Source organism: Leopardus geoffroyi, chromosome C3 (assembly GCF_018350155.1).
Source record: "Leopardus geoffroyi isolate Oge1 chromosome C3, O.geoffroyi_Oge1_pat1.0, whole genome shotgun sequence".
NCBI lineage: Eukaryota > Metazoa > Chordata > Mammalia > Carnivora > Felidae > Leopardus > Leopardus geoffroyi.
In genome coordinates, this window is record NC_059338.1 from 34706763 (window position 1) to 34720704 (window position 13942).

At 50.2% G+C, this 13942-nt stretch overlaps 1 protein-coding gene across 4 annotated transcripts in view; it reads right to left on the reverse strand.

Annotated features, from left to right (window-relative positions):
• Positions 1-13942, reverse strand: part of PLXNA2 (plexin A2) — a 208843-nt gene that overhangs the window by 100974 nt on the left and 93927 nt on the right. For 3 of the 4 annotated variants that reach the window (XM_045456756.1, XM_045456757.1, XM_045456758.1), the window contains exon 4: positions 11150-11284. In XM_045456756.1, coding sequence (XP_045312712.1) covers positions 11150-11284 — 135 coding nt within the window. Of the gene's footprint in view, positions 1-7742; positions 7970-11149; positions 11285-13942 lie in introns of those variants that run through there. The other variant, XM_045456759.1, reaches the window with a different exon arrangement.

The following is a 13942-nucleotide window of genomic DNA, read 5'->3' on the forward strand; positions in this document are numbered from 1 at the left end:
TGCTCGCTTTCCTTTATTGTTTTTTTGTTTTAAACAAAACAGTGGTGGGGGGGCACCTGGGTGGCTCAGTCGGTTGGGTGTCCGACTTCAGCTCAGGTCATGATCTCCCAGTTTGTGGGTTTGAGCCCCGCGTCGGGCTCTGTGCTGACAGCTCAGAGCCTGGAGCCTGCTTCAGATTCTGTGTCTCCCTCTCTCTCTCTCTCTCTCTCTCTGCCCTCCCCTGCTCATGCTCCGTCTTTCTCTGTCTCTCAATAATAAATAAACATTAAAAAAAATTTTTAAACAAAACAGAGCACTGCTCCCGTCTCCTTGGGGGTGTCAAACTAGGACTTGTGAGTCTGTGCTGGTCTCCTGGATCCTCGAAAGCCGCTGCTGAGCCCTTTCCTAAATTCGGAGCCAGGTGGAGAGCGGGCAGGAAGGGAGGTGCCCTCTGCGAACACGCGGCAGCCAGGGGGCGCTGTCTCGAGAAGCCGGAAGTGTGGATTTGGCTTCTGAAGGCTGGGTGGAGTGCAAACTCTGCCCGTTTCCCAGCTTGGTGGCTCTGGGCAAATTCCTTAGCCAGACTGAATTTCAGTCTTCCTGTCTCCAAAAGAGGCAAGGACAATACTACTTCTCCCATGGCATTGTTGGATTAGCCGAGGACGTGTTTGTAAACTAACATAAGAAAAACCGAACCTAAATGTTAGCTAGATTTCAACACATCTTAAACAAAGTAGAGCTGAGAGGCAGGGCGAGGTGGTTAAGTCTCTTTTTTAGGTGCGGCTACGTGCGGAGCGTGATCTGCAGGGTTTGGCCTGGTGATTATGCATGGGGCACAACCAGAAAACTACAATTACGACTACCAACATTTATTAAGCACGTAACATGCGCCAGATACTTTTCAGATGCTTTTTATGAATTTATTCATTTGATTTAATCCTCAGGCAGATGCTGTAATTGTGCCCATTTTCCAGATGAGGAAACTGAAGCACCGAGAGGTAAAGCAACTTGTCCGAGGTCACACAGCAGTAAGTAGCAGAGCCAGGATTTGAACGTAGGCAGGCAGGCAGAGTTTAGAGCCCACACTCTTCACGGGGTCAGGAAACTGCTCATCACAGTCACTATCTGCTTCCTCACATCCTGGTTTGGCAGACCTTCCCCTCTCCAGAGCTGCTTCCCCCTCAGGTCTCCTGTCCTCACGCAAAAAATAAAAGGCTGCTCCTCACTAGATAATCTCTGAGCCCCTCACTAGATAAGCTCTGAATTGCTGTGTCAGAGAGAGAAGGAGTCCTCCGTCTGAGTGACCCCAAGAATGGAAGGACAAGGACAGGTCTCTCCCTGGTCGGTGTGACTTACTTGGGTCACGGAGCACACGGTACGTCTCTGCGATGGCACTGTTCACTTTACATTGTAATTTATCTACACATCACTCTTCCCCACCAGAATGAGACCTCCCTGAGGGCAGGGATTCGATTTTATTTATTGCTACACAAAAGCACACTCAACAGTGCTGCTGCTAAACATTGGAAAGAGCAGAAAGAAGTCAAGGAGGTACCTATGTGCAGACAGCTGGGTTTATAACATTTTGCTGGAATATTACTTAGAGAGACTGCCCTGCCTAGATCTGCATATGCAAATGACTTGTCAGTGGACAGCTCTATGCATTATACATGGTAGACACTTAACGGTCTGGTGAGTGAATGAGTCCGTGTATGCAAATGATATGCAAATCTTTCCCTATTTTAATTTGACCCTTGGGAACATCTTCAGTGACTTCTCTTGGGCCCAGGTTGTTTTTAATTTTTTTTTTTTAACTGCAAGTGTTTAAAGACAACCAGTTGCCTTTCTTGCCTGTGCGGAGCGAGGCTGTTCTCAAGTTGGGGAAAGAATGCCGGGCTGGACCACGTTAATATTCTGCTTCTCCTGGTAAGTCAGGGGAAGACGTTGGCAAGTGACTCCCCTCTCAGGGCATCCGTTTCTTCACCTCTAGAAAAAAGGGAGTGGGTTTCCTGCTGGTGTGGAGACACTATGATTTCCCATCCCTCAGTCACAGAAACATCATTCTGGGCAGTCAGAGCGTCAGTGTTCACACGACCTGCCTAGAAAGAGAAATCGAGTCCCTCGCCAAGGATTAGAGAAAGTCTCCAGCCCCCCTGCCCATTTAGAGAAATGAGTTTTTTTGGCACCAGTCCTTCCAGCCTGGGCATTGTGTTCAATCATTTCTTTCCAAACCAAAGGATTTTAAAATAAGAGGCTGGAGTTTTCTCTCTTAAATACAACAAGCCAAGCGTCTGATTAATAGGGTGGGTTTGCATTTCTTTTCTCTCATGTGAAAATATTTATTAGAAAAATGCTCCAGTGAGAATATTAATAGCCAGGGAATCAGGTCTGTGTCAGCCTCTTTGTTCCCTGACTTTTGGAATGGGGGATGTGGGGAGGGGGGAAGAAAGAAAGAAAATCAAAACCCAGGCTTGGGGTGGTCACCCTTCCCCGCACCCCCTCCCGCTTGGGGAAAGGCACTGATATGAGCAGCTTAGCTCCTGGGCCACACTGGGGTCCCAGGCCCTTAACCAGAAACACATGTGCATCAAAGGCTTGGATTGAAAGTGACACATTTGAAAACAAAAGTGCAGCCGAAATTCGCTTATCCTCACTTTCCTAATCCGCAAACTCTGTAATTCTCCCCGAAGCCCCTCAGGCCTTGCTGCAGCCCGGGGCCTCCTCACATCCTCTCCTCCCCCACGGCTGGGCCCAGGCCTCCCGCCCAGGCAGAGGGAGGGCTCCCGTCACTGAGACCCAGAGCGCCTTGTACAAATACACCTTGGCACGCTCTGCCCGCGCCCTGGGAAGCCTTATCGCCTGGACTAAACAAATGTGCACAATCAAAATAATAGTCTGAGATGTCAAAATAAATGAGCAGGGAACATCTGGAAGTGTGGTTCCCCGCATTTTTTTTTTTTCTTCCTTTGCCTTCCTCAAGTCTTTAGCTGCCTTAGGGGTTTGGCAGCTCACTGGCTTTAGCCACAGGTAGGAGACTTACTATTGCTTCTGAGTCACAATAGGCCCTTTGAAAATGCTCATTTTGGGGGCTAGGTCCAGGTTTGCAGTAGATAGGCCCTCCCCCAAACCAAGGAAACCAAAATGAGTTCTCGGGCGAAGCTGGCTATATACTCCCGGATGGCGCGCTAGAGGGTCTGGTCTGTCTTCCCACCTGTCTTCCCCACCCAGCACATCTTCAACCAAGGCAGGGGACTGAGGGCCTGGGAAGGGGTCCCTCCTGCCCGTGAGACACTCAGAGAAGGATGGCCTCACAATCCTTCCAGATGACTTTTCTTTCTTTTTCTTTTTTTAAGTTTACTTCTTTATTTTGAGAGAGGGTGCACAGGCAAGGGAGGGGCAGAGAGAGAGGGAGAGAGAGGGAGAGAGAGAGAGAATCCCAAGCAGGTTCAGCACGGTCAGCACAGAACCTGACACAGGGCTCGAACCCATGAACTGATCCGAACTCAGATCACGACCTGAGCCGAAACCAAGAGCTGGACCCCAACCCACGGAGCCACCCAGGCACCCCATGAGTTTTGTTTCTATTAACTCCAGGCAAAAGTTTTTCTCGTTCCAAGTCTCTTAATTTACTTACGGAGGGCAGTAGTTAAAAAGTCAGTTTCCTGCATGTATCCACCGGGTAAATCACCACTGCCCTGCATAGCAAAAGTGGGGCACCTCGGAGGCCCGCCTTCTCAGTGGGCTGATGCAATATTGCCACAGAGACATTGCGAGGGGGAACCCTTTAAAATTGTGTGCCACCTACTAGGTATGTATCCAAAGGATACAAAAATACTGATTTGAAGGGGCATATGCACCCCAGTGTTTATAGCAGCGTTATCGACAATAGCCAAAGAATGGAGAGAGCCCAAATGTCCGTCGACTGATGAATGGATAAAGAAGATGTGGTATATATATTCAATGGAATATTATTCAGTGCTCAAAAGGAATGAAATCTTACCATTTGCAACTACGTGGATGGAACCGGAGTGTGTTAGGCTAAGCGAAGTAAGTCAAAGACAGATTATCATACGATTTCACTCACTTTGCGGAGGTTGGGAAACAGGATGGATGAACAGAGGGGAAGGGAAGCAAACGGAAGAGGAAGATACAGGGGGAGACAAACCATCAAAGACTCCTGAATACAGAGAACAGACTGGTGATTGCTGGTGGGGTGCTGGGTGGGCGATGGGCTGAATGGGAGATAGGCATTGTGGGAGGGGACACCCGTTGGGATGAACACTGGGTGTTGTGTGTGGGTGATGAGTCACTAGATTCTATTCCTGAAATCGTTATTGCCCTGTATGGTAACTAACTTGGATTTAAATTAAAAAAAAAAGAAAGAAAGACGTGGGGCACCTATATAGCTCAGTCAGTTAAGCGTCTGACTTCGGCTCAGGTCACTGTCTCACGGTCTGTGAGTTCGAGCCCCACATCGGGCTCTGTGCTGACAGCTCAGAGCCTGGAGCCTACTTCGAGTTCTGTGTCTCCCTCTCTCTTTGCTCCTCCCCCGCGTGCTCTCTCTCTCTCTCTCTCTCTCTCTCTCTCTTTCAAAAATATATAAACGTTAAAAATTTTTTTTAAATAAAAAAGAAATTAAATAAATAAAGTTGTGTGCCACTGTCTGGGCAATTTCCTGGCAATGTGATCCTGTTCCTCATGGATTCCCTCAAAGGCTTCCCGGAAGCACTTTCAGAGCCCACACTGGATGTGGGCTTCATTTAGGACTTATGCAACCTTTACCAAATCAGTTGTAGGCTTAAAAGCTACCGGAACTTCCCCATGAGTTTTGGGAAATCAAGCCAGTTTCGATGACTCTGACACCGAAGGGGCAGGTACCCTGCTCAGATGCCTTCTGGGCCTCCGAGTTCTCATGTGGGGTCATGATGGGTGAGCCCTGAGGTCCTTCCAGCTCGGAGGTTCTGTGCTTCCATGATCCTGAAGGGTCAGGAAACCACGTATTTATCTTCCCTGAGCCTTGTCTCTCCAGGTGTGCTCATGGGCGTCCCGAATCAGAATCACCCGAGGCGACTGGCAGTGGAGAGGTAAAGAGGCAGGCAGAAGAGACAGCCCTGTGACTTCTGAGGCGATGTCATTAAAAAGGCAATAGTTCTACCTCATTTGTAGGAATCCTCACTCTTCGAGCCCTCAGCTGCCATGTTTGCCAGGATCTGCCATGTTCCAGAAGTCCGGCTCTCCTGTGGCCACCATGCTGTGGGCGAGCCCGTGTCACATGGGGAGGCCTTCTCCTAGGCACTCTGATCACTAGGCACTCTGGGGCACTAGCCCCAGCTGGGCCCGGTCTTCTGGTTCCCAGACAGACAGAAGCTTCTAGATGATTCTAGTCCTTAGAATTCTAAGCGCCCCAAGTCATTTGTGTTGTAAAGAAAAGAAAAGCCCTCTTCAATTCACCATGGCTGGAACCCTGACTTACATAGTTTGTGAACATAACAAAATGGTTGTTTTACGCCCCAGAATTTTGACACAGTTTATTATGTAGCAGTAAGTGACCAGAACGGTATGCCAACTATAGGCAAACGTTGAGGGCATTTTTGCCCTCAACACTGGGATCCGAGTGCCCGCTCTTTGGAGAACAGCAGCCCTATCTTTTGGGACCTGGTTTCCTTACCTGGAAAGGCCAGAAATGAAAAGCCCCATGGGTAGCCCCTTTCGGCTACGTGTCCACACATGCAGCCAGACAAGACCCTGAGGGCTTGGGGCCTGACCCCCCTTCTCTCCACAGATGCCTGCAATACTGGCCTCCTGGGCCTCACATATGGGCCCAGGGCTGCCTCAGCCTGTATCAAGGGCAGCGGGACTGTTTAGTCTGCTGGGCACATTCCTGGATTTTTAAAATAAATAGCAGATTATGAGCAACTTAGCCTGATGCTGTCATTCGGCCAGGCCAGAGGCTTTGGAAGCGTCCCTTGGGAAGGAACAGCAGGAATGACAGGTTGGGGTCAAACACTCGGGAACTCTGTCCCAGCCGTAATTTAAGTGGAGAGGCTTCTAGCCTTCTCTGGGGTGCAAAAGAACTTCTGACACGACCGATGGCAGTGATGATGATAACAATCACACCTCACGCTGAAAGCACTGTGTGTCAGATGCAACAGTTACCATTATTAGGCCCGTTATACAGACGAAGAAACTGAGGTTTAGTGACGTGCGATAACTTTCTCAAAGCCGGACGTCTAGCACATGGCTATGGGTTAAATGGAGCTCCGTCTGACTCTCATGCTCCAGCTCTTAACCATTATGCTATCTTGCCTTTCCAGGCCTCGAAATAGAGAGCGGCATCCCATGCCCCCACCCGCCCCCCAAACACACGTGCACGCCCCTGTCACCAGCCTTTCTGCTGTTCCCAAGGCCCTTTCCAGCCTGCACGGAGCCATTCTCCACTGTGACTCCCTTTTTCTATTTCACCCTTCGCTGGATCATTTTATGCCTCTATTCCCTCTGCTAATTCAAACTAATTAAAGTATAAAATAGAATAATTGCTTCCATCCCTGTACTCCTTCCCATCCACGTTGAGTACAGAGTTATATTCTTTATCGGGGAGTGGCCAACCTGACAAGTTGGGTGGAAACGGGGGCTATCAAGTTTCTTTTCATCTTCTCGCTCAGTTTTGCACTTGGCTCGCAGCCTGATTTTCCCTGGACCTGCTGTCTGACTTCCATTAGACACTGAGGATACGGGAGAACTTGTATTCACACCCATAGCATCTGTCGATTTGCTGTTGAGGAAGCAGGGGCGGACTTTCTAGGGAAGAGCCACGCATCCTGTCTGCGGGGCCCCCGGGCAATTAGCAGGATTGGGGAATCAGTTCCCAAATGCTCCCCTGGGACTGGCCGGCCCTAGATCTATTAACAGTACATTAACATCGGCTTGTTAGGCGGTGGCACTAGGACCCAACACTTCTTACTAGTCCTAGTTCTTAATTAGGTGTAATTAACCAAGAGAGGGGGAGGGAGGGAGAAAGAATGAGCTGGACTGGATTGTTCTCGCTCTGTAGAGAGATGTAAACCTCCCTTAGCAGAACTTGAGACCAGAGACTTGGTTCTCCACTGACGTGGTGCCGAAGATACAACAGGTGCCGTGCTTTGGGGGAACAGGAGGGGGACAGAGAGACAAGAGGTGGGGAGGAGGGGAAGGCGCGGATGACAGCAGGTTGCTCAGAGGTTTATTATAAGGTGACGGGAAGCCCCCGTCCCACGATGTCTTATAAAGGTCTTAGGTCTTTTAGGGAATGCCGAAGTCTTAAATCACGGCCTCGAAACAGGAATACACTCTCCATAGCCAGCCAGCATTTCTAGCCTCTCCGCAGCGTTCACCTTTTGGGGAAGGTGTTCACATGGGCACCCACAGCCTCATAAAACTCTGGTTCCAAAAGCTTTTTCATTTGGTCTAACCTCAGGCCTGTCTCTCTACTGTCATTTTGGTGTCGCCTTCTAGAGGTGTTGAAGAGTCTCCATCCCAAGACCTCAGACAAGCCTCTTTAACATGAAAGGGGCTCTGGATTAGATTTATTAATTGTGTCTTTGAAGGGGAGCAAATGGAATCCCTAGGAACTTAAGAGTCTAGGCCACCCAGCTCGTTAGAGGTGGGTCAGGACCGGAACACAGGCTTGTTGGCTCAGCCTGGGGACCACCGGTGGTGCCACACGGCCACCTCACTTCCTCTTAATCATCACTCACAGTCACCACCCTCCAGAGCCGGAATCATAAGGGCCTGAGAGCTGGAAGGGGCCATATAGAAAGTCAATGACAAGGGGTCATTGCACGCGAGGCAGTGGCAAGGAAACTCCCCTCTGCTGAGCAGAGTGTCTATTGAGCCTCACGTCGACTCTTGTGGGGCACACTGAGGTGAAGTGACAGGTGTAAGGCCACGTGGCTATGAAATATGGAGACGGGATCCAAATCAGAGTTTCGGACTGCAGAGACAACCCTGTGATCTCGTTCGACTCCTCCATTTCATGAGGGGGGGAACCAAACGTGCGAGGGGGTCATGCCTCCAGATACAGCAACAGCTGGGCTAGAACCCACGCCATCCGACTTCATCTTTATTGACTGTTCTCTTGCCTCACATTAAATTATTATTTTTTTAAATTTATTTATCTATTTTGAGAGAGACAGAGATAGCGCAAGTGGGGGGAGGGGCAGAAAGAGAGGGAAAGAGAGAATTCCAAGCAGGTTCCGCACTGTCAGCACAGAGCCCGATGCGGGGCTCGAACCCACAAAGTTGTGAGATCATGAGCTGAGCCAAAACCAAGAGTTGGATGCTTAACTCACTGAACCACCCAGGCCCTCCCATTAAACTGTTTCTTAAATGACGTCTGACGGGCAGCTGGGTGGCTTAGTCGGTTAAGTGTCCGACTCCTGATCGCTGCTCAGGTCATGATCTCGCGGTTCATGAGTTCAAACCCTGCGTAGAGCCCGCTTGGGCTTCTGTCTCTTGTTCTCTCTGCCTTTCCCCCGCGCTCTCGCAAAATAAGTAAATAAATAACCTTACAAAAAAAAAATAAATAAAAGACGTCCGAGCTGTCTATGAATATTCTGTACTCATAGTTGCTTGGCCTCAGACAGATGGGCCCCCTGAGCTGTTCTGTGACCTCATCCCTGGACCCAGCCCCAGGTGAAATCACCTAGCTACCTACTTCTACACGGTTTACAGCTCTCAGGGTGACAGGTCTCAGAGTGCTACCACAAATCCCCCTTAGACTCTGCCCACTGATCACAGCTCCACCTGGCATAGGGAGCTCTCCGGACTAATATCTCACCGGACCGGAGACAGCCCCGTGGCTTCGAACCCAAACTCTTCCTGTATCCGCTCGGTGTGACTGGCTACCATGGAACCCTTCTGTTTGGTGAGGTTGTAGCAAGAACTGGGCGGCTGTGGCCGAAGATGAGGACGAAGGAGAGGATATTTATAAATAAGCCATGTGGACACTTAGCTGAGCCAGTGCTGATGCTTTTGGAGGTGACACAGGATAAGATCTCAGGAGGACACCATAGCCCCTGAAGGCCACTCACCAGCCTCCGGCTCTGGCTCATGCCCTCTCCTCTGACCACATTTTGAATGCGATTTCAGAAAGCATCCCATTTGAGAAACAGATATGCAGCCAAAATACGAGCCTTGGCATCTTCTTCGTTCCAGTAAGGTTGCATTGGTTCCTTCTACGCGCTCTCTATGCTTTTCCACTGCACTGCCTTAGGGACCCAGGAAGGAGCTTCTACCCAGAGCTACCCGCCTGGTCCTTAGCCATACACAATGCCTTCTGAAAATACCACATATATCATGGGTCTATTTGATCCCTCCGACCATCACTTTATCCACCCATCTATACTGCCACTGATCGATCCATCTGTCCCTCTGATTATTTTCCTGCCAAAGTGTCCAGAATGGTGTTCATCAAATGTTAACATGGTGTTACAAACTGGGCAGTCCCATCTGGGAACTCGTTGCTATTTTCTTTTCTGTATATATTGTTTGAATTTGCACGGGGGGCAGCTACTCTTTTTGCTTAAGAAACAACCTTGTATCTACAAGTAAAGAACAGGAAGAAAAGGCAGAACATTTGTAGACTTCAATGGGATGTTCTAGACAACTGGCTACGTGTCTCCTTCCCTTTTTCTCCCCCGTCCCTTGTTAGACTGTAAGCAATGCGAGGGCAGCGGCCGAGGCCCATTCATTTTGAGGTTTTCCCAGCACACTGTTCCCAACCGATATGTCCCCAGTAACGGGTTTTGTTAGGGCTCGCGGACTGTTTTAGTAGAACGAGACATCAGCGTTTATTTCCAAGACCACTCTACCACTCTAGGTTAGGCAAAGCCTCCTCTAGCTCCATCAAGTTCCCATCTGCACCTGTTTATGCCTCAGCTGCAGGGGCCACATGAAAGGAGGTGAAAAGACAGGTGGGTTCAGGAGGACCTGGATGCAATGCATACAATCTGCATATGATTTGTGGCATTTATTCCCCGGAAGCAATTTTCGAGTTAGAGCTGCATCACTGCTTCCCTTACGCTGTCATGTGCCCATTTTGTCTCTTCCTTCCTCCCTCCATTCCTCCCTCACCCCCGGATTCAGAATTCCTACATTCGAACAGAAAGGAGGAAAAGACAACGCTGGGAGAGGGGGTGCTCCTCAAGGACCCCTGGAAGCTTGGCCGAGTATTTTGGGAATGACAACCCCTCAAGAGCTGGAAGGCACCTTGTGAAAGCTCACTGGTCCTCCAGCCCAGCATCTTTGTCTTGCCTAAATCAGGGGCGTCAGCCAAGGCAGGTGCACAACACTTTTTCTGCTCTTCGGCCTTTATCTTACTTGTCGCGTTCAGGTCAATGCCAAGACCACTGCTCCTGCTGAACACCTGTACACCCACTGCCTGAACGAATGGAAGTAACCAGCCTTTCCCAAGAGTTTCGCTTTGCTTCCTGCGTCTGCATTGATTTGGGAATCCCAAATCCACCTTCTACCCTGTGTCCCTTGCCCATCACCACCGCTCTCCTGAGTTTACCTTCTCTCTGCCCACACGCACTCAGAGCAAATACAATCCGGGGGGGGGGGAATAATGCTCCATCGGAGAAGGTGGGGAACCTACTCGATCGTTAGCCCGCAGAGGGTGGAAGTCTATTTCTCAGGCAGACTTCGGCTTCCCAGAGCTGACCAGTTTCTACTGGCATCAGTCTGTGACTCAGGCCAAGATTTTTATCTCCTTCTGGGGCCCTATCTTGGGTCTGTCTCTCCCAGGATCAGGCCCAGCCAGGAGGCCTGGATTATTTACACTTCTTTGGCTCCCTTGAGCAGCAGACTCTGTGGGCCCGGGAGCTGTAAATCTACCGCTTAATCACACCAAGCTGCTCCAAGCAGTCTGGCCCGTTCTTGCGGGGCTGTTCATCACGCACCGAGACAGGGGCTGTGGCCTAGAGAGAAGCCTCCGGGAAGTGGCTGGCCCCAGCTGCTTCTCTCTGGCTCCCCGCAAAAGCCTCCAAGGACTCTGCCTCTCCCAGGACCCCCGAGCAGCAAGCCCAGGCAGAGGGCTCTCTGATTAGATGAAACGGCTTTTGAACAAAGGTCAGGCCACAGGTTATCAGTCGCTCCTGGGCTTCGGAAAGAAGGGCTGGGTGTCAGCACTTACCTGTCTCTCAGACATGATGTACAGGTAACGCTGGTCAATGGAGAAGGCCATGTCCCGGAGGATGGGGCTCCCGTCTTTGAGCACAGAGACCATCTCATACTGGACCCCTCCATGGGGGGGACCATCGGCTCGAATCTACGAGAGAAATAATGCATCCTCAGCATCTGTACTCAGCGGTCCCCTACGGGACTAGAGCAGGTCGCTTTACAGAAGATATTTCCTGGCCCCCTCCCTGCCCCCGGTTGTGACTCTGAACCAGACCAGGCTTCAGAGAAGGTAGAGGTGCTTCTCTGTTCAAACAGCCCGGCTTTCCCCGAGAGAAATACTTTCCCAAGTGGTTTGAGTGGACCACGTCTGGGATTTCTGATGGTGGGTTCATTTGCATGTGCATATGCGCCGGTAGGAGCCATTCTGAATATCCCAATGTGGTTATTTCTGCGTGTGTCTACAGATATTTATAGCACTGATGGGTGTGCGTGTGCTGCCACACCCTTATTGGTGTTTGGGGTAAGAGAGTCAACACCTGTTCACAGTGTTTCTGCCTCAGGCACGTAAGGAAGAATGGTAAAACAGTCATATAAACTATCAAAAAGCTGGTCCTCAAGAGATGCAACAGTTTAGGATCTCGGGAAGGTCTTCCTTCCCCCAAACACATCCCCCGCTTGTGTGCAAATTCACCCTGTGATTTGGGGGAGCCAGGAATCCGGGCTCAGACTGTCAGAGCCCAGCTCTAGATAGTAAGTCAGAAAGGACTCGGATACCGTCTAGTCCACGGCTTCTCAGCCCTGCCTGCACACCAGAATCGTCTGGGGAGTTTTAAAAGATACGAATGCCAGGGCAGGATCCATTAATCAGAACCTCTGCGAGTGGGGCCTGGGCATCTTCGTCGGGATTCAAAGCTCCCCCAGGCGAATCTGACAAACAGCCAGGGTCTAGAAGCCCTGATGTCTGCTGGTTTTCAAGCCGGCATGCTTTGAGAATCACCTGGGGGGCTGCATGGCTGAACCGCCCCCAGAGTTTCGGATTCAGTGGAAATGAGGCCTGAGGTTTTTTTCACTTCTCACAAATTCCCAGGTGACGTGGGTGCGGCTGGCCTGGGGGTTTCGCGAGGGATAGTCTAAGTTCCGTGCAGAATTCTGAGACTCGGTAGAAGATGGTCTCTGAGGTCATATAAAAAAGCTCGTGTCCAGGAGTCCTCAGTGTGAATATGTTCCTGCATTTCAGATTTCTTGTTCTCAACACAGCAGCTGCCTATTTTTAAAAATATGTTTATTTATTTTGAGAGAGAGAGAGAGAGAGAGCACTTGTGTGAGCGCATGAGTGGGGGAGGGGTAGAGAGAGGGGAAGAGGGAGAATCCCAAGCAGGCTCCGAGCTGCTCACGAACCATGAGATCATGAACTGAGCTGAAATCAAGAGGCAGATGCTCAACCGACTGAGCCACCCAGGCACCCCAGCAGCTGACTGCTGACCAATAATCCCTACCCTGGCTTGTTTTCTCTGTCTCTCTGCCCATGGAAACCCCGACTAGCTCGAGCCCTGCCTCCTTCGTGAAGCCTTCCTTGATCTCCCCTCCACACTAATTACTCATCACCCTGATGCCTTTTTTTTTTTTTTTTTTTTTTGCCACTAGACATTTTGTCTTAGGATTATAATCAATTGGTTTGTTCACTGCATATGGACTGGCTAACATGTATTGATTACCTACTCAAATCGTTCTCTCATTGCTTCACATGTGCCTAAGCCTGTCAACATTTTGAAGGCAGGGATGTGTCCTCTCTTTCTCTAAGAACCGTCTGAGCACTAGATAGGGGCTGGGAACATAGCTGGTGATGGATAAAAGGGGATGCTTGAGAAATACTTTTGAAAGGACGTGAAGCAGGTGATAAAGGACTGTGGCCTCTAGCACCAAATCAAAGTGAGGTCAAAAGGCATTTTCTCTGTAAGGTTTTAAGATTCAGGCTTCCCCTTCGCATTCCGTCTGGTTTTTCTCTTGTACTCGTAACCATGCCCTTCCTTCTGCCCATCTCTCCCACCGCACCAGGAGCTCCTGAGGACAAGGACCACGACTTTTTCATCCCAAGGGCCAAGTTTGGTGCCTGACGCCACAATAAACTCTCCTTTGCCCCTTTTCTGCCTTGCTCGTGGCTTCCTGCGTCCAGAGCTGGGGCATGTGCAACTGTCACTAAAGCCCCTCCTTCCATGAGAGGGGCTTGGGGGTCATTGAATTCACTCTCATAGACTGGAGGAGGACTCTGGGGTCAGCGATGAGGTCACGAGGCTGAGGTGACCACCCACTACCCCAGTGCAAATCTCATAGTGGATTCAGTCAGAGGGAAGGGTCTCTTTCTGGGCAAATGGCCCACAGTGAAAAAGGTTCCCCTTGGTATCTGAAGCAGCATTCTCTGTTAAATGGACAGATCCGAAATTTCCTCGAGATCCTTCCAGGAATGTAGTAGCTTTCAGTCACAACAGTACTCAGGCTATTTCAGAAAGTAAAGAGAAGATGTGATAGTTGTGACTTCTGGCTGGCTTGACCTCAGTTTTCTGTCTCCATCATACAGGGAGCTCAGGCCCTGTTTGTTTGAAGGGCCAATGGCCCAGGGGTTGTCACCACCCTCCCTATGATAGCTGCTCCTCTCCAGGGAGATGTAAGTCTCCTCAAGGTGCCGGCTCATTCCCGGGAGCTGTGGAACCAGTACCCTCCTCCCTCAGGCCTGGTCCAGGATCTCTCCCTGCCTGGGGAGGCTAGTTAACCTTCCGCCAGCTGGGGCGGCCTCTTTCCCGTGAGCCTG